The 22,367-nt window shown below is 40.8% G+C and overlaps 2 protein-coding genes across 2 annotated transcripts; both read right to left on the reverse strand.

Annotated features, from left to right (window-relative positions):
- Positions 1-1,757: 1,757 nt before the first annotated feature.
- Positions 1,758-13,562, reverse strand: LOC115145290 (prohibitin-2-like). Its single transcript, XM_029686749.2, has 10 exons — positions 13,453-13,562; positions 11,208-11,340; positions 11,026-11,110; positions 10,815-10,894; positions 10,447-10,631; positions 4,356-4,485; positions 4,073-4,176; positions 3,838-3,915; positions 3,406-3,482; positions 1,758-2,409 (listed from the first exon to the last, which is right to left on the reverse strand). Exons 1-10 carry the CDS (start codon positions 13,471-13,473, stop codon positions 2,388-2,390), a joined length of 915 nt encoding a protein of 304 aa, XP_029542609.1. The 5' UTR covers positions 13,474-13,562; the 3' UTR covers positions 1,758-2,387.
- Positions 13,563-14,964: 1,402 nt separating this feature from the next.
- LOC115145291 (retinal rod rhodopsin-sensitive cGMP 3',5'-cyclic phosphodiesterase subunit delta-like) lies at positions 14,965-21,558 on the reverse strand. The gene is made up of 5 exons (XM_029686750.2): positions 21,237-21,558; positions 16,990-17,078; positions 16,003-16,128; positions 15,776-15,881; positions 14,965-15,513 (listed from the first exon to the last, which is right to left on the reverse strand). Exons 1-5 carry the CDS (start codon positions 21,302-21,304, stop codon positions 15,432-15,434), a joined length of 471 nt encoding a protein of 156 aa, XP_029542610.1. The 5' UTR covers positions 21,305-21,558; the 3' UTR covers positions 14,965-15,431.
- Between the last annotated feature and the right edge of the window lie 809 nt (positions 21,559-22,367).

Consider the following 22,367-nt stretch of genomic DNA (forward strand, 5'->3'; position numbering starts at 1 on the left):
AAGTAAATGTAGTTGCTAAAATATACTTAAGTATCAAAAGTACGAATAATTTAAAATTCTGTATATTAAGCAAACCAGGGTCACACTCCAACACTCAGACATCATTTAAAAACAAAGCATTTGTGTTTAGTGAGTCCGCCAGATCAGATGCAGTAGGGATGACCAGGGATGTTCTCTTGATAAATGTGCGAATTGGACCATTTTCCTGTCCTGATAAGCATTCAAAATGTAACGAGTACTTTTGGGTGTCAGGGAAAATGCATGGAGTAAAAAGTACATAACTTTCTTTAGGAATGTAGTGAAATAAAAGTTGTCAAAAATATAAATAGTAAAGTACAGATAACCAAAACACTTAAGTAGTACTTCAAAGTATTTTTACTTAAGCACCTCACACCACTAATCTTCTTACTGGAACATAAAAGCTTCAGGAGGACTTGTAGTCCAACAAAATAAATATAGATGAGTTCTCTCCCTGTGGGGGCACATAAGCACAACCAGATGCTAGAGGCTGATGCTATGCAGCCCATAGAAGGGGAGCAGTGGGGTCCAGATTCAGAAGCAGAAAGAAAATGTTTAAGTGAAAGAAAAATATTCTACATGTACAGTGCATTCGGAAAGTATTCAGACCCCTGGACTTTTTCCACATTTTGTTATGTCAGAACTTGATTCTAGAATGGATTAAATAATTTCCCCCTCATCAACACACAATACTCCATAATGACAAAGCAAAAACAGGTTTTATACATTTTTGCAAATATATATATATATAAAAACAGAAATATCACATTTACATAAGTATTCAGACCCTTTACTCAGTACTTTATTGAAGCACCTTTTGGCAGCTATTACAGCCTTCTTGGGTATGACACAAGGTTGGCACACCTATATATGAGGAGTTCCCTCCCATTCTTCTCTGAAGATCCTATCAAGCTCAGTCAGGTTGAATGGGGAGCGTTGCTGCACAACTTTTTTCAGGTCTCTCCAGAGACGTTCGATCGGGTTCAAGTCCGGGCCACTCAAGGACATTGATACTTGTCCCGAAGCCACTCCTGCGTTGTCTTGGCTGTGTGCTTAGGGTTGTTATCCTGTTGGAAGGTGAACCTTTGCCCCAGCCTGAGGCCGTGAGCACTCTGGAGCAGGTTTTCATCAAGGATCTCTATACTTTGCTCCGTTCATCTTTCCCTCGATCCTGACTAGTCTCCCAATCCCTGAAAAACATCCCTACAGCAATTAAAATGCCTAGTCTCATGGCAAAGGGTCTGAATACTTATTTATATAGGGCATTTGTTTTTTTAAACCTGTTTTCACTTTGTCATTATGGGGTATTGTGTATAGATTGAGGGGGAAAACAAATTGAATCAATTTTAGAATAAGGCTGTAACGTAAGAAAATGTGGAGAAAGGGAAGAGGTCTGAATACTTTCCGAATGCACTCTGTTCGATTCCCATCTCATAGGTCACCAGGGAAGCATACGGCAGTAACACATTCAATCCAGATGAGCAGTCATGTAGACTTTAATGTCATTGTAAATGTATAGCTAAAGATCCCTAGTACAATAACAGGCTGTACTGTTATCTAAGATGTCTGATTAAGTCACGGGAACATTTCATTTCTCAGAAACTGGAGAAAAAAAAACTAGACATTTTGTAAGAGTACTTTCCTTACATAGGCCTAATGTGTTTTTCAACAACAAATGTACCTGCATGCACCCACACATTAGGTCATGTGAAAAGGCATTATGAAATAAAATCAAGACATTTGTGCTGTCCCTTTATTTTCAGTCATGTCTCAATCTGCTGCCTTCCTTTCCACTTCAAACTAGTAAGCCATAAACAGTGCAGTTGCATAAAAAATAAGACTAAGTCATAATTTCACCTTCATTTTACAAGCACATCTTCAAAAAGTATTTATTTTTTTAATACACCATTCCAGTACAGCATTTGTCCAATCAAACTGATGCATTTGATTCCCCAAGAGTCCTGCTGTCCTCAAAACACATGTACACATCTAGGGCCAGACATAACAAGTAGAGTTCCTTATCTATATCATTATAGCATCATCTGCACAACTTATTAATAACAAAGCAGCTGGTTATGTCTTATAGGCTAGTGCTATTTGGTTTGAATCCACAAACATTGATTTCAGATAGTTTCTGGAGTTGACCATGAAGATATTATATCGCTGCAGGTTCCGCCTGGCCCTAGCCATGTCATGCATACAGCACAAGCCCCATAGGTCAACTTTACAGAGCAATCCGATGCTTTCGAGTCTTCTCCAGTGAGTTGGTAAGCCACTTGGTTATACAATCAGAGATTTAGGCAGTTGGACAGACAGAGAAAACTGGCCTTAGCTGTGGATGGAGCCTCAGACAGGTGGAATGCTAGAGCCTACTTCTTTCCCAGTGATAGACTGAAACACAAGCAAAAGGAGGTTGTAGGTGTTAATGATACTGTAAAAATAAAAAATGTATATAATATTCAAAGTGCTCTAAAAAGTACAGGGATGACAACGAGAGATGATAGCGTCAGAGGAAAAAATAAGTACGATTTTGAATGGTTTTTCCAAGGCTCTGACAAGACTAATTTCAGTAAAAAGTGCATCAATATGCACGGGGTGGATTGGTTGCTTTGCTGAACATATGGTACTCCCAGGTTTTTTTTCTGTCTTATTCTCAACTGTATAATATAACATGTATGAGGAATGAATGACAGGTTGTTTGGCACCAGGTCCTGTCTCAGTTTCTGTGAACAGATACATATGGACATTGAAGATCCTTGGCAGCATTAACATAAGCCAGGAACTATTTCAGTGTGATACAGTCTGACTAGTCATATCCACTCCAGTGACCAGGCAAAAGCAGTGAGATGCAGAGCATAAACCAGGGTCGTGTTTATTAGTGCAACATAACAAAACGTTTAAAAATGTTTTAAGAACAAGTAGCATTTACTTATAGATAGTGGCTCTCTGTTTATGGTCTTCCATTTGGTGCTTAATGAACACCCCTGGTGGCCATAGGCCTATGCTGTGAAAATGACATTGCCTCCAGTGTGCATGCCATGTGAGAAGAGCAGTCATTAGACATGGTTTTGCTAAAAAATCATGTTCTCTTCAAGCTACCATTAATGCCAGTATGGAGCTGCTTCAAAAGACGTTTGGTGGAATTCCTACTTTTCCATGGGAAATGTGATAATGCATTCCTGCACTTTTTCAATAATGCCATTGATTTGTCCCACCACCTGTACTGCACTACACAGTGTTCAAAACTGTGGATGTGAACATTCAACATTTCTAACATTGCTTGAGGCAACTGAAACAAACCATCTGGGCGGTGTTGAGCCATGCAAAAGAGGACAGAGCCAGACTAGGACATGATGATATGAGAAAGTGAAGCTAAGAGAAACATACTTGTTAAAAGAGTCATCCTGAAGGTTAAGGACCAGGTTGTCTGCGGAAAGGTACACTTTGTTCTGGGACGTTGCCACCTGAAAGACAATACACAGAGACACAAAACACACAGTTGGAAACAAAGCGTCACAGAACTAGTCTTGTAGCAGCTCGTAGCATAAGGAAAATAGCCATCCTTCAGCCCTAATGATACTGATATAACCATTTAACTGCACTGTGGGTTACCATTGCAATGAGAACCAAACAGCCACAACAAACATAGGCTGCTAAAATGACTGACCCCATTCTTACTGAAACAATGTCTGATTAGGACAATAACATCACAGAGTCTCTGGGGATGAGTAACTATCCCCTCAATACATAATTAATAAAGTATTTCTGTACAATTATCATGACAGTCACTGATATCCAGTCCTTTATAAAATAACTCACCGTCTTAGCAATGGCCTGGGCAGCTCTAATTCGTCGAAGCTTCAGGTATCCAGGATTCTTAGTCACTGCTTGTCCCAACTACAACAAACACAGAGCCAGAATCATAGAACATGCTAAAGTAAATAAAAAACAACTGTTGACTAGAATAATCAGCCTGGTGTTTGAGTTCGTGCAAGGTCATGTGAAGACGAGGGGACAGGTCGTCCAAAAGGTTATGTTCAGGTTAATGTTTTACCATCTTGGCAGCCTCTGCCTCTCCCTCCGCCTGGATAATCTTATGTCTCTGGTCTTGTTTGGCTTTCTCCACGTAGAACTGGGCTCTCTGTGCCTCCTGCTGGGCTGCGGAGACACACAAGCTTTGTTTAAACTCCACGCGTGCACACACAATCTACTAACACACATTAGTGCATTGACTAACCCACACAGAGAAAAAAATATATAAAAACAGGCAAGTATGCATCCACAGACAGGCGTATACACCCCAACACATGCGCAAACAATATGTGGCAGATACATACCAACTTGTTTGGCCTCTACGGCAGCTGTGTACTCTCTGCTGAAGCTCAGCTCTGTGATGGCTACGTCATCCAGGATAATGTTGAAGTCTTTGGCTCTCTCAAACAGCTCTCGGCGAATCAACAATGACACCTACACAGCACACATACAGTTACAGACAAGAAAAGGGCACAAAAAAAAGAGCATTGGTTCACGATTCAGTCCATTTCAAAGGGGTCTGAACTTCCTGAGTTGGCCTCGGTTTTCCAGCTTGGTCATTATGAAATGCAGCGTCCATGACTGAAGCCAAACAAGAGTGGTTTGGGGGATAATGTGGGTGTCCCTTCTAGACAACTTGAAACAGGTCGTGTCAAAGTCCCCTAGGCTAGCTAGCTTGCGCTAACTAACTTTTCGCCAATTAGCGTCAGCTGGCTGGTGTGCGACAATGGCAAAGTTGGTTTGACATTTTATAGCCCATCTCTGGGGATTGTTAGGGACTGTCAATAAATTACAAAATGGGAAAAAAAATATTGCACTTTTACAGGGATGCAAACTGTAGAGTAGAAGTCGACCGATTATGATTTTGATACAGAATATTGGAAGACCAAAAAAAGCCAATACCGATTAAAATCGGCCAATTTAAATAAGTTATTTGTAATAATGACAATTTATTTTAACTTAATACAATACATCAATCAAATCAATTTAGCCTCAAATAAATAATGAAACATGCTCAAGTTGGTTTAAATAATTAAAAAACAAAAGGTGTTGGAGAAGTAAAAGTGCAATATGTGCCATGTAAAAAAGACAACGTTTAAGTTCCTTGCTCAGAACATGAGAACATATGAAAGTTGGTGTTTCCTTTTAACATGAGACTTCAATATTCCAAGGTAAGAAGTTTTAGGTTGAGGTTATTATAGGAATTTCTCTATACCATTTGTATTTCATATACCTTTGACTATTGGATGTTCTTATAGGCACTTTAGTATTGCCAGTGTAACAGTATAGCTTCCATCCCTCTCCTCGCCCCGAACCAGAAACACATCGACAACAGCCACCCTCGAAGCATCGTTACCCATCGCTCCACAAAAGCAGCGGCCCTTGCAGAGCAAGAGGAACAACTACTCCAAGTCTCAGAATGAGTGACGTTTGAAACGCTATTAGCGCACACCCCGCTAACTAGCTAGCCATTTCACATTGTTTACACCAGCCTAATCTTGGGAGTTGATAGGCTTGAAGTCATAAACAACGAAGAGCTGCTAGCAAACGCACGAAAGTGCTGTTTGAATGAATGCTTACGAGCCTGCTGCTGCCTACCGCCGCCCAGTCAGACTGCTTTATCAAATCATAGACTTAATTATAACACAGAAATACGAGCCTTAGGTCATTAATATGGTCAAATCCGGAAACGATCATTTCGAAAATAAAACTTTTATTCTTTCAGTGAAATACGGAACCATTCCGTATTTTATCTAACGGGTGGCATCCATAAGTCTACATATTCCTGTTACATTGCACAACCTTCAATGTTATGTCATAATTACGTAAAATTCTGGCATATTAGTTCGCAACGAGCCAGGCGGCCCAAACTGTTGCATATACCCTGACTCTGTGTGGCAATGAACGCAAGAGAAGTGACACAATTTCCCTAGTTTAACATTGCATGCTAACATGACTTTCTTTTAACTAAATATGCAAGTTTAAAAATATACGATTGTTTTTTTCCGCAAATGCGCTTTTGTTAAATCATCCCCCGTTTGGCGAAGTTGGCTGTCTTTGTTAGGAAGAAATAGTCTTCACAGTTCGCAACGAGTCAGGCGGCCCAAACTGCTGCATATACCCTGACTCCGTTGGACAGAACTCAGGAGAAGTGACAATTTTCCTAGTTAAAAGAAATTCATGTTTGCAGGCAATATTAACTAAATATGCAGGTTTAAAAATATATACTTCTGTATTGATTTTAAGAAAGGCGTTGATGTTTATGGTTAGGTACACATTGGTGCAACGATAGTGCTTTTTTCACGAATGCACTTAAATCACCCGTTCGGCGAAGTAGGCTATGATTCAATGATAAATTAACAGGCACCGCATCGATTACATGCAATGCAGGACAAGCTAGATGAACTAGTAATATCAACCATGTGTAATTAACTAGTGATTATGTTAAGATTGTTTTTTTTTATAATGCTTTTTTAAATGCTAGCTTTCACCTTACCTTGGCTCCTTGCTGCACTCACATAACAGGTAGTCAGCCTGCCACGCAGTCTCCTCGTGGAGTGCAATGTAATCGGCCATGATCGGTGTCCAAAAACGGCAATTAACGATTGTTATGAAAACTTGAAATTGGCCCTAATTAAAAAAAATAATAATAAAAAAAATATTTTTAAAAAAAATCGGCCATTCCAATTCAATCGGTCGACCTCTACTGTAGAGGGCTCAAAACGGCACTGAAACATGCAAAAAAAATCCCTGCTATGGGAAATACAGGTTTTAATCTCTCTAGGGTACGTGGGACGCTAACGTCCCACCTGACCAACATCCAGTGAAAGTGCAGGGCACCAAATTCAAACGGAAATCTCAATTAAAATTCCTTCAATATACATGTATTATACACCATTTTAAAGATAAACTTGTTAATCCCACCACAGTGTCCGATATCAAAGGCTTTATGACAAAAGCATACCATGCGATTATGTTAGGTCAGTACCTAGCCACAAAAAAAGCAATTTTTCCAGCCAAAGAGAGTCACAAAAATCAGAAATAGAGATAAAATTAATCACTAACCTTTGATGATCTTCATCAGATGGCACTCATAGGACTTCACATTACATGTATTGTGTATGTTTTGTTCGATAAAGTTCATATTTATATCCAAAAATCTGTTTTCATTGACGTGTTATGTTTTGCCTCCAAAACATCCGGTGAAAGTGCAGAGAGCCACGTCAATTTACAGAAATACTCAACATAAATGTTGATGACAAATACAAGTGTTATACATGGAATTAAAGATACAATTCTCCTTAATGCAACCGCTGTATCAGATTTCAAAAAAGCTTTACGGAAAAAGCACACCATGGAATAATCTGAGTACAGCGCTCAGAGACCAAAACAAGCAATACAGATACCCGCCATGTTATGGAGTCAACAAAAGTCAGAAATAGCATTATAAATATTCACTTACCTTTGATGATCTTCATCAGAATGCACTCCAAGGAATCCCAGTTCCACAATAAATGTTAGTTTTGTTCGATAAAGTCCATAATTTATGTCCAAATACCTCCTTTTTGTTAGCGCATTTAGTACAGTAATCCAAATGCGCAGGCACTAGGTCCAGACAAAGTCAAAAACGTTATATTACAGTTCGTAGAAACATGTCAAACGATGAATATAATCAATCTTTAGGATGTTTTTATCATAAATCTTTAATAAGGAGAATTATTTTGTCTTTAGAAATGAAAGGGAACGGAGTTAACTCACGGGCGTGCGCCTGACTGAGCACATGGCCTTCTGGCAGACACATGACTCACGTCAGCTCTCATTCTCTCCCACTTCAGGGTCGAAGCCTGAAACAAGGTTCTAAAGACTGTTGACATCTAGCGGAAGCCTTAGGAAGTGCAATATGACCCCACAGACAATGTATATTGGATAGCCTAAGACTTGAAAACCTAAAAACCTCAGATTTCCCACTTCCTGGTTGGATTTTTTTCTCAGGTTTTTGACTGCCATATGAGTTCTGTTATACTTACAGACATAATTCAAACAGTTTTAGGAACTTCGGAGTGTTATCTAATATAATATGCATATCCTAGAATCTGGGCCTGAGTAGCAGGCAGTTTACTCTGGGCACGCTTTCATCCGGACGTGAAAATACTGCCCCCTACCCCAAAGAAGTTAACTAATTAAACAAAGAATATGATCTACATGATCAGTCTCTGTGTAAAACAAATGAAATAGGTTCACATTAACCTAACTCACAGCTAAAAAAAATGTAAAGAAAGCAATCCAATGTTATTTGTTGCCTTGAGTGCCTGCAAATGACAATCAAGTCTTGAGAAAAAAAAGAAAGAAAAATGTAATATTGCAGTTAGCCATGAAAGCCTTTATAATAGAAATATTGCACTTGGGGAAAAAATATCTTAAGTAGAAATAGAATAAAACAGGAATTCTATTTTTGCTCTATTATAGTGGCCACTATAGTAGACATAGAGCACAAGGCTACATGTGTGAAAAAATAACATTCACTAAGTTTAAAAAATATATATATATAATCCCCCTCACTCACAAGTGTTACTGTCAAATTCAACACAACAAAAGCAATATCTTTAGACTACACATTCTGCCTGTGGACATCTGTTCTACAATGTGCCAGCAGCGTATGATACCCTTTGCTGGCATAATTGATCTCTTTCAGGCAGAGAGCCTGGCACACCCATTTTAATCCACTGTATTGAAAAAGTGAGAAAGCAGAAAAGTGTGTGGTGTTCCTTTCACCTCTATAGTGGCATCCAGCTTAAGCCAGGCCCAGCTCCAGCTACACTTCATCCATGAATCCACTTGTTTAACAAGCAACGTCTCATTTTCACCTAATTCTCTCATTCTGAAAATGAACCACATACTGTAGAGGGAAAACATCAGTTCACAGATAACTAGCTAACATTTCACACAGATTGCCAGGGTCCAATAAGCAACTAAGGCTTTATAACTTGAGGAACGGCAAAGAGTCAGTTAATACTTTAGCGAATTGGTTAGGTTACTAACGTTAGCGCATCTGACTTTATTAGCCATCTAATTTTCACACCATAAACTCAATTATTCGATCAGTTAAGTTGGCTAATGTTGCTCAACATTTCTCTGGCTAGCTAACGGATAATTCGATCCAGCAAGCAAGATAATTAACAATGCTAACAATACTTGTTCCACCACCTCAAACTTTCCAAATGCCAATGTTTTTTTTTGGTTACAGCTCATGAAGTACGCTTCATCACCCTCTTGCCCTCGTCTCCGTGGTCAGGTTTCTCACCTACCTCTTCGTTATCGTTCAGGGGACGTGCTGCTGTAACTGACAAACTGCCTTTCCACACTACCCCGCTGTATTTCCAGAGTGCGCGCTGATCTGGAAACTAGCAAATGGGTTGTCTCTTCTCTCTTCAGTCGCGTGCTGCATTCTGTTATGTAAACGATTGGCTGAGCCTTAGATACAGCCTGTATTGCTCTAAACACCCATCACTCGTTTGCTTACAGCCAGTAGTGATCCAAAGTTTGTATGTGAAAATTACTCCTAAAGACGCACACATTGTTGTTCTGAACTCACTTCACTCGTGCTAAAGAGGGAGGCTCGCTGGGCTGGTGCTAACACATGCGCAGATCAAATACATCCCGCTGGAACGCAGATAAAGGTGTTTACATGTCCGAATAATTCAAAAGATTGCTCAGAAAATAAGGTGTTTTAATCAGCGTATGCTTACTTCGATTTTGACCTCACGCCGATGAAGTTAAGCAGAGCAAGGTGTTTACATGAATATCGCATAATCTGCCTACTGCCATAATCAGTTTAATATCAAATTATTAGTAAACCTACTCATTGAAATTTAGAGCTATAATAAAATATTGTCCCATGTACATTGTGTAATTCACTGATGGTACCTAACCTCACCCCATAGGGATATCAAATGTCAAACCAAATTGGCCATGGGCATTTACGATCAGGTTATGTGCAGATGCGCTCTGAATTGATGATTACTTGGGTGCTGCCAGCTGTCGGTAGGATTGAAATAAACAACCAAAGAAATACTGTTATAGTACCCTTCAATCCATGACATACAAGTTTTCCTATCTCCCAAATCTCAGTTTTGGACAAGACTGAATTTATGACCAAAATTATCCTACTTACACCATGTCGTCAATTTTGACACTAGAAAAAAAAACTATCTGACTCATATCGACGCCACATAGGCCATTTTCAAAACGAGAGGTTGTTTTTTAGGGACAGTCACTTTTAAAGCAGAGACTGGTTTAGTACACAACCTTTGTACCATATAATCCTGAGACTGTGGCAGTACCGGTACTCTCTGAATGATGAGATTTAGGCTACCTGTGCGAGTCACTCTGCCATACCTGTGCTCTCTGAGTGATGAGCTGCGAGGCATTGAACTTGGCCACCACACTCTTCAGCACCTCGTTGACGATGGAGGGTAGTACTCTCTCGTCATAGTCCTTCCCCAGCTGCTGGTACATGGCAGGCAGGTTGGCGGCCACAGGACGGGACAGCACACGCAGTCCAATGTTAATCATCTGCAGATCTACAGAGGTAAGAGAGACAGGGAGAAAGAAGTGTGGGCTGTATCTTCCTTTACCTCATCTTCCATCTTTACTGATCTGAAAGCTTCACATCTTTACTGATCTGCTAGTGTATTGGTAATGTATTGGTCTACATGTATCCATACTGGATTCAAATGAATCCCCCTATTTCAGCAATCATGTACCTTTGCTTCCAGTTAGTGAAGCAATCTTCCTGGGCCTGGCTCTGATGTCATAGATTATGGGGTACTGGATCCATGGTACTCTGAAGAACAACAAAAACAGTTCAGTTAAATATGGTCATGTAAATTTAGCTTTGCATTGCGTCGAGCCAACTGATCATGACAACCCTGGCTTCATTATAAACCCCTGGACAGAGTCAGAGTGTAGGCCTACCTGAAGTGCAGTCCTTCAGCCAGCACTGTGTCCATCTGCATACCCCCAATTCTGTTGAAGATGATTGCTCTCTGACCTCCATCCACTGGGAACAAACCATTCCACACAACGTTAGAGGGGTGCACTCATTATCGTGATAATAGTGTTACCCATTTCACTACCAGACGCTAGGTTAGGCCTACCTGTGAATGTAGCTTCTTTGACCCCATAGGCCAGAGCTCCAGCCCCAATGAGCAGCTTGAGGCCTATTCCTGCTCCCTTGCCCCCCGCACCAGACATACGACTGGCTAGGTCCCTCAGGTTTGTCAGTAGCCGCTGGGAAGACGGGGAAAAAAAAAAAGTGTTGTTGCTATTGGACAGAGCTTATGTTTTCACAAAATATTACAAGGCTTCTTTTACCACTGTTTATTTATCATCAGGTCAGTAATACACTGCACATTAAGTGTTTGAGGGCTTGTTGTGATGTCCAGCTAATTGATCACCATTATCCCATCTAGTGGTCTTAAGGGGTACTGTGGCCTAGACCTGTCAGTGTCATTGTCTCCATCTCAAATATTCTTGACCATTTATAGTTAGTGATGCACTGATATGACATTTTTGGCCGATACAATATCCAATATTTTTCTTGACCCCCCCCCCCACAAAACAATACCAATATTTAACATTTTAGCGGCCTTTTAAGCATTCTAGTACAGTTATAGTTAACACACACATGAACGCAGCGGTCTAAGGTAGAGCATCTCAATGCAAGAGACGTCACTACAGTCCCTGGTTCGAATCCAGGCTGTTTCACATCCGGGCGTGATTGGGAGTCCCATAGGGTGGCGCACAATTGGCCCGGACCACGCTGGGCTGTCACTGTAAATAAGAATTTGTTCTCAATTCGGCTTTTTTGTTGTCTCGCTGAAATTCTTACTCTTTCAAATGACTGCTCGACTTGTTGACTGCTCGATCCACACAGCATACATTGTGGGCTAGGTTAGGAATGCTGTGTTGCACGTGTAGCGCAAAATTTTACGTGGCGTCTTTACGTCATGTACCTACGTTATAAAAGGTATGCACGGTAGCTTTGAAATCGGTTTTCAACTTCAGTGTTAAACTAGACATCGGGCGATACTGATGTTGGCATTTTTAGCGAATATCGTCCGATTCCGATATGTTCACCGATATATTGTGCATCCCTATTTATAGTATTATGAAACTGTGGATTGGGCAGGTCTTTGAGTAATGAATGAGCATGTAAACTAATCAAGTTTAAGCAGCACTTAAACCAATGTTTTCCACGTAAACTGATATGCAAGTAACTTGCATGTTAGCTGACGAACACGCAACTCCGTTTTCTTATATGGAGGCGGAGTTGAGCTTTCTCAGCTACCTGCATGTTTTATGATAACAGGGTTACCATGGCCAAATTGGTCTACTTCGAAAACGATGTCACGGGTCAGAATGTATTGGTCGTGGGTTTTTGGTCAACTTCTAAGTTGTTCTTTAAAAAGTGTATGTATTAATATAATCAGTACCAGTCAAAAGTTTGGACACACCTACTCCTTCAACGTTTCTTTGACTATTTTATACATTTTTGAATAATAGTGAAGACATCAAAACTATGAAATAACACATATAGAATCATGTTGTTACCAAAAAAAAAAAGTGTTAAATAAATCAAAATATATTTTATATTTGGAGATGCTTCAAAGTAGCCACCCTTTGCCTTGACAGCTTTGCACACACTTGGCATTCTCTCAACCAGCTTCATCTGGAATGCTTCTCCAATGGTCTTGACGGAGGTGAAACTGGTTGAGAAAATTCCAAGTGTGCAAAACTGTCTTCAAGGTAAAGGGTGGCTACCTTGATCAATCTCAAATGTATTTTGATATGTTTAACACTATCTTGGTTACTACATGATTCCATGTGTTATTTCAAAGCGTTGATGTCTTCACTATTATTCTACAATTTAGAAAATAAAGAAAAGTCAGGGCAGAGAAACACACATTATTCCAAACGACAATATTTAACCATAATTCATCAAGAAACTAGTTAGCTAAAAATGTGACTAGTTATTATCAGTCATCCAAGCATGCAACATGAGAACTGGCCTTTTTCTAGTTGGTTAGGGAGCGGTTTACCTAAATTGCCATTGGCAAACCTACACTTCCATATGAAATCTAAAAAAGACCTAGCTATAGTTTGAAAGCTGGCATAGTTAAGCGTTGCTGAGTGAGGATAGGCAAGTCAGAATAACGACCTGCGTAGCTAACGTCGTTAGCTTGCTAGCTAAGCTAGCTACCTCGATCTCCTCTTAAAATCATAGTCTAACGTTATAAGGCAATAACACACGTTTGTGTAGAATACAAAACTCATTTCACAATAATAAGGCATGTCTTGACTTTGTCTTTAGTAAGTGTGGTTGCTATTTGAAATACTCACGTTCGGCTCTTTATTTGCCATGCTTGCAGTAGATATCCAAGGTCGTGACCAATGAACGCGTCATCACCATAGAGAATGATAGAGCCTTCTAGTGGCCAAATGGACGTTTTAGCATTGGCAACGCCAGTGAGGGCTTACACAATTTTAATGTAGTCAACTAGACGGGACTTCCAACGCCATTGGCTGATCCCTCCTGGTGACCCTGTCAGAGTCATGTCCAACCGGGTCATGAGGGATCAGCCAATGAGAACATTGACTACTTCAAAATGCAGATAGCCTCAATGGCGCTGCCCATGCTGTCACAGACGCTATAATGACACGGCTACAAAGAGCCCACTCTCTCTCTATGGTCATCAGAGACAACTTTGTCTTTGCATATTCAGGTGAAAGGCTTTCAGGGATTTGGAGTTCAATGCAGCTATAACTTATATAGCTGCCCTCGTGGGTATTTTATGAAACTGGCTTGTGTTCAATGGAGTACATTCAAAGTTAAAGGTAGACTCAAGTGATATGACGTTTTAACACTGCTGCTACTCACTGTTTATATATGCAGTCACTTTACCCCAACCTATAGGTATAAATTACCTCACTAACCTGTACCCCGCACATTGACTCGGTACCCGCGTATTTTGCCTAATTTTGTTACTATTTAGTAAATATTTTCTTTTCTTGAACTGCATTGTTGGCTAAGGGCTTGTAAGTATGCATTTCACTGTAAGGTCTACTACCAGTTGTGTTCGGCGCATGCAAATTTAATTTGATATTACTGAACAAAATTATAAACGCAAATTGGTTGTCACGTTTCATGAGCTGAAATATTCCAGAAATGTTCCATATGTAGTAAGTGTATTTCTTTTGTGTGCACAAATTTGTTTTACATCCCTGTTAGTGAGCGTTTTTATTTTCGCAAGATAATCCATCTACCTGACAGGTGTGACATATCAAGAAACAGCATGATCATGACACAGGTGCACCTTGTGCTGGGGACAAAGGCCACTAAAATGTGAAGTTGTCACGCAACACAATGTCACAGGTGTTTGAAGTTGAGGGACTGTGCAATTGGCATGCCGACTGCAGGAATGGCCACCAGAGAATTGAATGTTAATCTCTCTGTCCTAAACCAGTCATTTTAGAGAATTTGGCAGTACCGCCAACTGGCTTCACAACTGCAGACCACGCCAGCCTAGGACCTCCACCTGCAGGATTGTCTGAGACCAGCCACCTGGGCAGTATTGGTCTGCAATTAAGCCCTTGTGGGGAAGGGGAAAAAATGCTTTATGGTTAGGCCCATGTCCTCTTACAGATATTGATCTGCAGTGTTGCTGAGACTACCTTCAACAGCCCACAGGTTTATCAGTGTTGAGTGGCTGTAGTTAAAATATGAACAGATTAATTCTGTTTTCACACAGGTACCTTGTGCCTCACTTGGCAAGTATGTACTCCCAGGAGACAAAATATCTTATGACGAAGTTCATGCATTCGGTGATAGTTAAGTCAACTACAAAAAAAAGCTATGGCTTTGTCTTTCTGACATCTTTTAATCCATAATTCATGTAGTAAACAGTCTATATTACATAGTTACATCTAAAGAAAAAAAAATCCAAACAATGAGAACATCAGCAACCACATCAACAGAGCAAAAATTACAAATGCAAGGTGACGAGCAGTGTACATCTTAGGCTTACATTTCTGCAATGACAAGGGAAAAAAATGTACAAATAAAATAATTTACATGGTTGTCTGTCATGAGCATTGTCATTGCCCATATATATATATATATATAGATATTTACATACAAAAAGTCTTGTCTGACAAGAAGCCAGTTGGTTGGATTTTGGTTTCTTTGTGCTGCTGTCACTGTAGATTGCAAATGCACTCCTTCAAACATGGCCTCCTGTGACCACTGAAAAACAACAATCAGCAGTGTATGCCTGGTCCTCCCCACTTCAAGGGTTGAAAAAATAAATAAGTGTTCTTCTTCAGACGTAGAAAAGTCGTACCCGGGAGGTGCTGACGTGAAGGTCGTCATCAAAGAACTTGGTCTCTATAACAACATTCCCACTGCAAGGGTGAGAAAAATAAATGTTACAAATCAGCAAACACTGACCATGAGCTGCAAAGCAGTCCCATAAAGGAAATGACCATTTCCTGCAAGTTTAGCATACAAAAGTGAGGTTAAGGAATATTTCAGTGTAGCCTAATTACTTACTCAAGCTGTAGCCTAGTGCATGCATATTGTATATTACTGACAAACAATTGCACAACCCAACTGTAGGAGAATGACCAAAAAGCCCAACATTTATTATTTGTTGCTTATCCTTACGTTAAAACATTCGCGGGCATCATCTGAGACTCTGGCGCTGCCTCTATCAAAGACTGCCATGTGTTTGTGGAGTTGGGAATCACAAAGCCAAACTCAAAGAACCATTCTGCAGGTAGAGGAGAGACACACAAAATACGTAATGAGTGCATTCACTATGCACATACATTGCATTCTTATTGAGTATATTTATAATAACAAGATTGATATAGATTGAAATAGACTAGTACCTTCTAAGCATTGGCCTTTGAAGAAAACCTTCTGTTCAAGATGGAACTTTTCCAGTTTTTCTGACGAAGAGAAATTTAGCTCTCTGGACACAGCTTTGCACTTGAGGATTTTCTTGGGGACTCGAGCTGCAAGGAAATTAATGGGACAGTCAAACTACTAATTAGGAGAGAATAGATGCACTCAACACAACAGCCTGATGTTTACCAAGACCTAGGGTACTTTCTCACATAAGAGATTCTAATATACTTTCTCACTACTGGCATTCTCTATAGATTCTTATATACACAACATTGATATAATTATGTGGAAAGGTAAATTAATAATCATTTTGACTAGGGTTGGGCAGTATCCAGATTCATACAGTCATATGGGGAGGGGGGGGGGGGTGAATGTATTCTGTAACCAAGACACTGGATCTTGACATCAAGCCACTCAGCAAACAAAATGCATAGCTGGAACCCTGAGCTGGATATAACACATTTGACATCTTATGTTATACTCAACTTATAGTTAGTTATAAGCGGAGTAGCACTAACTGCTTTTTCCCCCCCTACGGTATTGAAAAATCATTCTGTTGGTATTTCTAAATATACCGTATACCGGGGTATCACACAAGCCTAATTTTGACATTGGTTAGGGTGCAAGTTCTTGAGGACAAACTGGCAGACTGCTGAGATGGTTAGAATGGCGTGGTCAACAAAGCAGGACTGTCGCCATGGACAGTCATTAATGAAGTGGTCAGTTGCTGTGAATGCATTGCTTCTTTAAAATTAAGATTTATTTTGTCTACAATTTGTTCACATTTCCAATTTGATGTCTGTAAAGCCTATTGTATGTATCAATCCCAGTATTTATTTATGTTTAATAAAATAAATCAAATACAGAGGTCATCTTGGTAGTGGTAGGAAGATATGGCATAATAATAATAATAATACATTTTCTACACCAGGAGGAAAGCAGACAGTAACCTCAGGAGAATCCAGTACCTTCATGTTCAACCCCAGGAAGAGACAGGTCCTCTGTTCCCTGCCACAGCACCTTCCCAGTCTCAGCATCACGCAGGTTCATCCAGTTTCTGGGAGACCAGGAGTCAAGGAATACTACACAGTCATAGGTTTGACAGCAGTAACCTTGTCCAAGTTACTTCTATATATGTTGTCTTTGTCTATAGCAAATGGCAAATTTCCCTCAGCGCATCAATGAAGTAACGGCAGTATTTCTCAAGGTGGCACACAAGGTAACAGGAAACCCTGACCCATCAAGCTATGATAGTGGCAGCCAACTGAAAAACAATAGGGTGATTTTTAGTTCTCAAAGATTATATTTTCTACATACTGGTTTTAGTCATTTAAGTTTACTGAGTATTTTTTGGGGTACAGGGGAACTGGCATGTGTTAAAGCCAAAATTGGAAGCCAGGTATAACCATTTGTATTCTTCCAAAAATCTTCAAGAGCTGCCGCCGTGTGTGGCCCTAGTCATTTACACCAGCTCTCACGCCATGTTCTTTTAATGGAGTGGCCTATTTTAGTGGCTTAAAGCCACCCATTATTTAGCTACTACTAGATAACCTATTCTAATAGGCCATGAGGTACAAGCCAAGGCAAGTGGGTAACAGTACAGTACTCCAGCTGGTGCAAGTGCTAACAGACAGAACAAAGAATTTCAAACTCAGCTCTGGGAATAAAAAGCCAAATGGAAGACATAGCTGTTGTGTGTCAACTAGAGGGTACTATGTCAGAAGCACCTGAACCCCCCCCCCCCCCCCCTGCTGTCTCAAAACCATATGCTCTGCTATTCATCCTCTCGCCCAACACACACGGCGCAAAAGGGTGTCAAGCACAAGTGTCAGTCAAGTCATTCACCACATGGGATAAACTCTTTCAAACGAATAGGGGCCTTGACTGAATGATGGTCAAATGTTAAAACAGCAGGTGGTGGGGGGGGGTTGCCACGCAAACATGACGCAAACAACCTCAGCACTGAGCTTGGCTAGCAAGCTACTGTAGAGCAGGGCCGTCTTAGTGAGATGAAACTTGTGGCGCTTTGAACCACTTAAGCCTTTCAAATCTGACTGCAGCCCAGTGGGCCCACCAACAGCTCAGTTGCCTCCCTCCAAGCAGCTTCCACATCCTTCTAGAATGATCATCAGAGTCCACAGTATGCAGCTTTCTCATCTTAATAGAAACTCCCTTAGAAAACATAGGCCTGGAAAGGCACCCTCTTTCAAACTAAATGACGAGGCTGCTTTGTGTGAAGTGGCTGTTGGCCGTTACCTAGACAAATTAACTGAACAGTTGTCAGCCCTGCTGGACAATGACTGTTTGGGAGACAAAGCAGTGTCTACCCAGCTTACCGTTTATGAATTAACTGTAATACAAGCTGCAGCTGCTACTTTTTCAATGTGAATTATAAAAGCGGCCTCCTTGTTAAGCGCATTAACTGGCTGCAAAAAAACAATGAAGCCAAATGTTTCCAGTATATTGCAAGGTCAGACTAGGGCCTAGACAATTCATAATAGGCCTGGATAGGGTAGTCAAGTTTAAATTTATTCTGCAGCCAACTACAATTAGGCCCCGGTGGCAGAAAAGGTGACATGTCTCCTGGATCACACATACAGACATCCCTGGTGCTAAGCAGGGGAGACCTGCAGGGGGGGTGGGGGGGCAAGGCCCTGGTCCCACAACACTCACAGGCTTCTTAATTAGCCCTTATGGGCATGCTAGCCTCCCTAAAGTCCCATCCATTTTAAAGAGTAGCTCCTTGATGCAAAACACACGTGAATGCATGACCAATACACATGCAATAGACACGAGAAATTAAAATGAATAGGCTAGATCTCACCAAGTAAGCAGTGTAGCTAAAATGGTTTAACATGGTTTATTCAACTCAGTGAAAAACTTCTAAAGTAGCAAATAGCAGAGCCCAGCGTCAACTCAGACTACCACTGTTTGGTTAGCTAGTCCTTGTGTTCATAGTTCTGTGGATTAGTTTGTTCCAGGGACAGATTACATGCAAGTCATGTCCACTCAGGGGAAGCAGAAGGTGGCTGCAGCACACACTGCATTCTCCTCAGAGGCCAGCCTCTGCCTGTCTTAGGTATATAACAGAGGCCATGTTGAAGCACCGTGTTCCTGTACAGGCCTGGAAGCCCAATGTAGCATCATACCAAGAAACGGAATGCAACGGAGTCATGTATGGACTTTCTCAGATGCATGTCTAATTAACCTAGCTACTTGTGTTCATGTGCAGTTTTTTTTCTCTCCATACAATGACCTATTGTAGGGCAATGAAGGGACTACTGATGTTATCCTATAAAATACATTAGCGTACTATGGAAGCAAGGCGGTTCCCAGGAATCAAAGTTTTGAATCTGATTAAGCACGCTTTCAGGTTATACTTAGAAGGAACATGACTATTATGCTAGCCTTAGAACCTGCACTAACTGAAAGCAACTATGATACCCTTATCAGTATCCAAACAAGCAAATTGGTGCTGAAGCTGAGTTGTAGCAGGACCTGTGCTTTCTTTGAATACTCCCCACTGTGAAGCAACTTCTTGAACTTTCTATAATGATCTTTATTGCATAAGACATACAGGTCAAAAAGCTGGTCATGCCAGGGAAGAGTTCCTGTAAACTCAACCAAATAGTCACTATATGGCAGGCACACAGTAATTGACAACTTTGATCAGCCCACCACTGATCAACACAGTTCAAATAAATACACAACTTCTAGATTATTTGCTGAAAAACCTTAGAAATGGCAGCATCCAGATTTCCTTCGTGACGTTATAGTCACAATTAACCTGATGCTGGGTTACCCAACAATAGTTTTTGTTTTTAGTTCAAAGACTGACAATTCCTCAGAATACAATTGATTGCTTGGTCTCATGAGGATCAACTTACACAAAACAGCTTGAATGCCCTCTACAACCCACAACATGCGTTTTTTATTTTTATTTAACCAGTCAAGTCAGTTAAGAACAAATTCTTATTTACAATGATGGCCTAGGAACAGTGAGTTAACTGCCTTGTACAGGGGCAGAACATATTTTTACCTTGACAGCTCGGGGATTCAAACTAGCAACCTTTCAATCACTGGCCCAACGATCTAACCACCTAGGCTACCCGCCACCCGTAACTGCATAGGCCTAACTTCTTCACAAAGGTCCTGAAATGAGTATGTGTATGCAGCCAGGGCTCCAAGAAGAGGTAACACGCTACCCTCAGTCACCAGACCTGTTAGGAGGAGGACTATAAGGCAGCAAATCCCCATCCTTGCAAATCAAGGATTTAAGAATTACCAGCCTAGAAAATGAAGCCTGCCCAAGGAAGGTCACACAGATACACAGCCTGTCACAACAGTCAGGATTCTTACCTATTCAACTGAATATACCCTTAGTACTACCAAAAAAATGTGTAAAGTACAGAGCAGATTTAAATAATGGGCCTTCAGTCCATGTTAAGCCGGTGGAGGCAACGCAGGTGTGATTATTCTAGTCCGCATTACTGTGCCTATTTTGGGACCAGTGGCTTGTGTTATGTAAACCAGAGGGCTTCCACCCGAGCTAGGAGATGAAAATAAATTACCCATAGAAGGTACTTCAAACAAGCTCCACTCTGGTTTAACTATATGGTATGATGATGGTGATTGCAGGAGGTAAACTGTCAGATTTCCCACTCTGCCCTGCCAACAGCTCCAGTTATGTCCAACAGGTTCAGTATAGATCACCCTTCCAGTCAGACACTTATTTTCAATAATATTTTTATGATTTTAGCCACTGTACAGGCTGTTTAAATATATTAAAGCATTCTCCTGTACAAGTAATAGGCAAAGTAAGACCATTAGCAATACTGTTCTGTATGCATGGACAGATACAGGGAGCATCAGCAAACGGCTACCAAAGTTCAATTCAAGTCAGAACTAGCGAAGTTAGTCAATTTATCCAAAGTTATGTACCACATAACGTTACAGCTGCAGTGTCTAGCTAACTAGGCCGGATATCTAGCTAGGTAACTTGCAAGCAAACCAGCTAACGTTAGAAGCAGGATGGCCCAGAAAGACACTAGCAACCCCGCTAACGTCAAACTGTCAGACTGACAATATTAGTTAGCTAGGTTCACTAACTAGCTGAACTTGTGGCAAGCAGCAAGCAACACCACCTGGCTAGCTAGCTACGGCAGCTAACTTAGATAGGTGAGCAACCAGGCAAACCATTAATTGAAAAGGATACAGTTTAAAACCCTTCAAAATCTCCTTGGCTCTGTCTTCAGTTGAAGACATTATGTCGGAGTCGGACATCTTCAGTTTCTTGAGTGGCTTGTTAGCGTTAACTGATAGTCTAGCTAGCTACCAAACTAACGTAAATGCACCTAAAAATGGCATGAAGTCCGAGGACTCTGGCAATATCACATTAATTTGCCGTAGATCCCAGTTTAATCTCACTGGTAACTCCTACTGATCCCTTAATCAACCTACCATACGTGGAGTTTGGTCGGAGATTGACAGCAAATTCGTCCGAACACTTTACGCGGTAGCAGAGCACCACACAAAACAACAAATGAAATGAGGCTTCTAGGGAGGGAGTTGGCTGAGGGGACACGCCTCAACTCTCCTCCACCAGTAACCTCACAGATAGAACAATGAGACAGATCTTTCACCGTACGTATAAATCTGAAGCATCCGGCAGGCAATTCCACTCACCACCAAATATGGTTATGAAAGGAAGACCAGTGGCAAGGCAGTGGGAAAAGATAGAGGAAGACGGATTTTGGCCGACATTCTGCTAATTTTCGATTCGATTAAACATTTATCTCAATCATGTTTTCTGTTCCCATTTCTAGAATATGTTAAGAACAGAGTGGACTGTTTTGTAGACTTTACCCTTTGCCAAAGTAAAAAAATGCGTTGTTTGGAGTGGAAGGGGCGAATGTAGTTATGCAAATACGCTAGCTCATGCTTGGCTCTGCCCAACCCCTTGTATGTTCTGCCCACTATGAGGCTGTGGTCTATCTTGGATTAGATATATAAACATCTTTGGTAACCTTCTTCTTCTGTGGATTTTATATGGCGTCTGGCAACCAACTTTAAGGTGCCTTACAGCCACCAACTGGACTGGAGTATGAGCCAGAGAAGGTCCCTTGGAGATCGACAAGTCAATCGCGATCAATGGGTTGCTGACCACTGCATTAGACCATTTTCCTTGTATGACTGGTGGAGGAGAGTCAGGCATGTTCTACTGATGCTGAAAGACAAATGACAGATGCAAATATTTTAGCATTCGTAGTTGAGGCTTACTCAGACACACTTTTCTAAATTGATGGGTGTAGTGAAAGAGAGACTATAAACACCCCCCAGCCACATC

The sequence above is a fragment of the Oncorhynchus nerka genome, linkage group LG17 (assembly GCF_034236695.1).
Source record: "Oncorhynchus nerka isolate Pitt River linkage group LG17, Oner_Uvic_2.0, whole genome shotgun sequence".
NCBI classification, from domain to species: domain Eukaryota; kingdom Metazoa; phylum Chordata; class Actinopteri; order Salmoniformes; family Salmonidae; genus Oncorhynchus; species Oncorhynchus nerka.

Excerpts from the sequence above, each read along its gene's own strand:
- LOC115145290 (XM_029686749.2), bottom strand. The coding sequence starts at position 13,473 with ATGGCAAATAAAGAGCCGAAC. Across the intron at positions 11,341-13,452 it reads TGGCAAATAAAGAGCCGAAC|CGGCTACTGACAAACCTGAG; the intron begins GTGAGTATTTCA and ends CCGTCTTCCCAG. Across the intron at positions 11,111-11,207 it reads CAAAGAAGCTACATTCACAG|TGGATGGAGGTCAGAGAGCA; the intron begins GTAGGCCTAACC and ends GTTTGTTCCCAG.
- LOC115145291 (XM_029686750.2), bottom strand. The coding sequence starts at position 21,304 with ATGTCCGACTCCGACATAATGTCTTCAACTGAAGACAGAGCCAAGGAG. Across the intron at positions 15,882-16,002 it reads CAAAGGCCAATGCTTAGAAG|AATGGTTCTTTGAGTTTGGC; the intron begins GTACTAGTCTAT and ends CTCTACCTGCAG. Across the intron at positions 15,514-15,775 it reads ATGCCCGCGAATGTTTTAAC|TGGGAATGTTGTTATAGAGA; the intron begins GTAAGGATAAGC and ends TCACCCTTGCAG.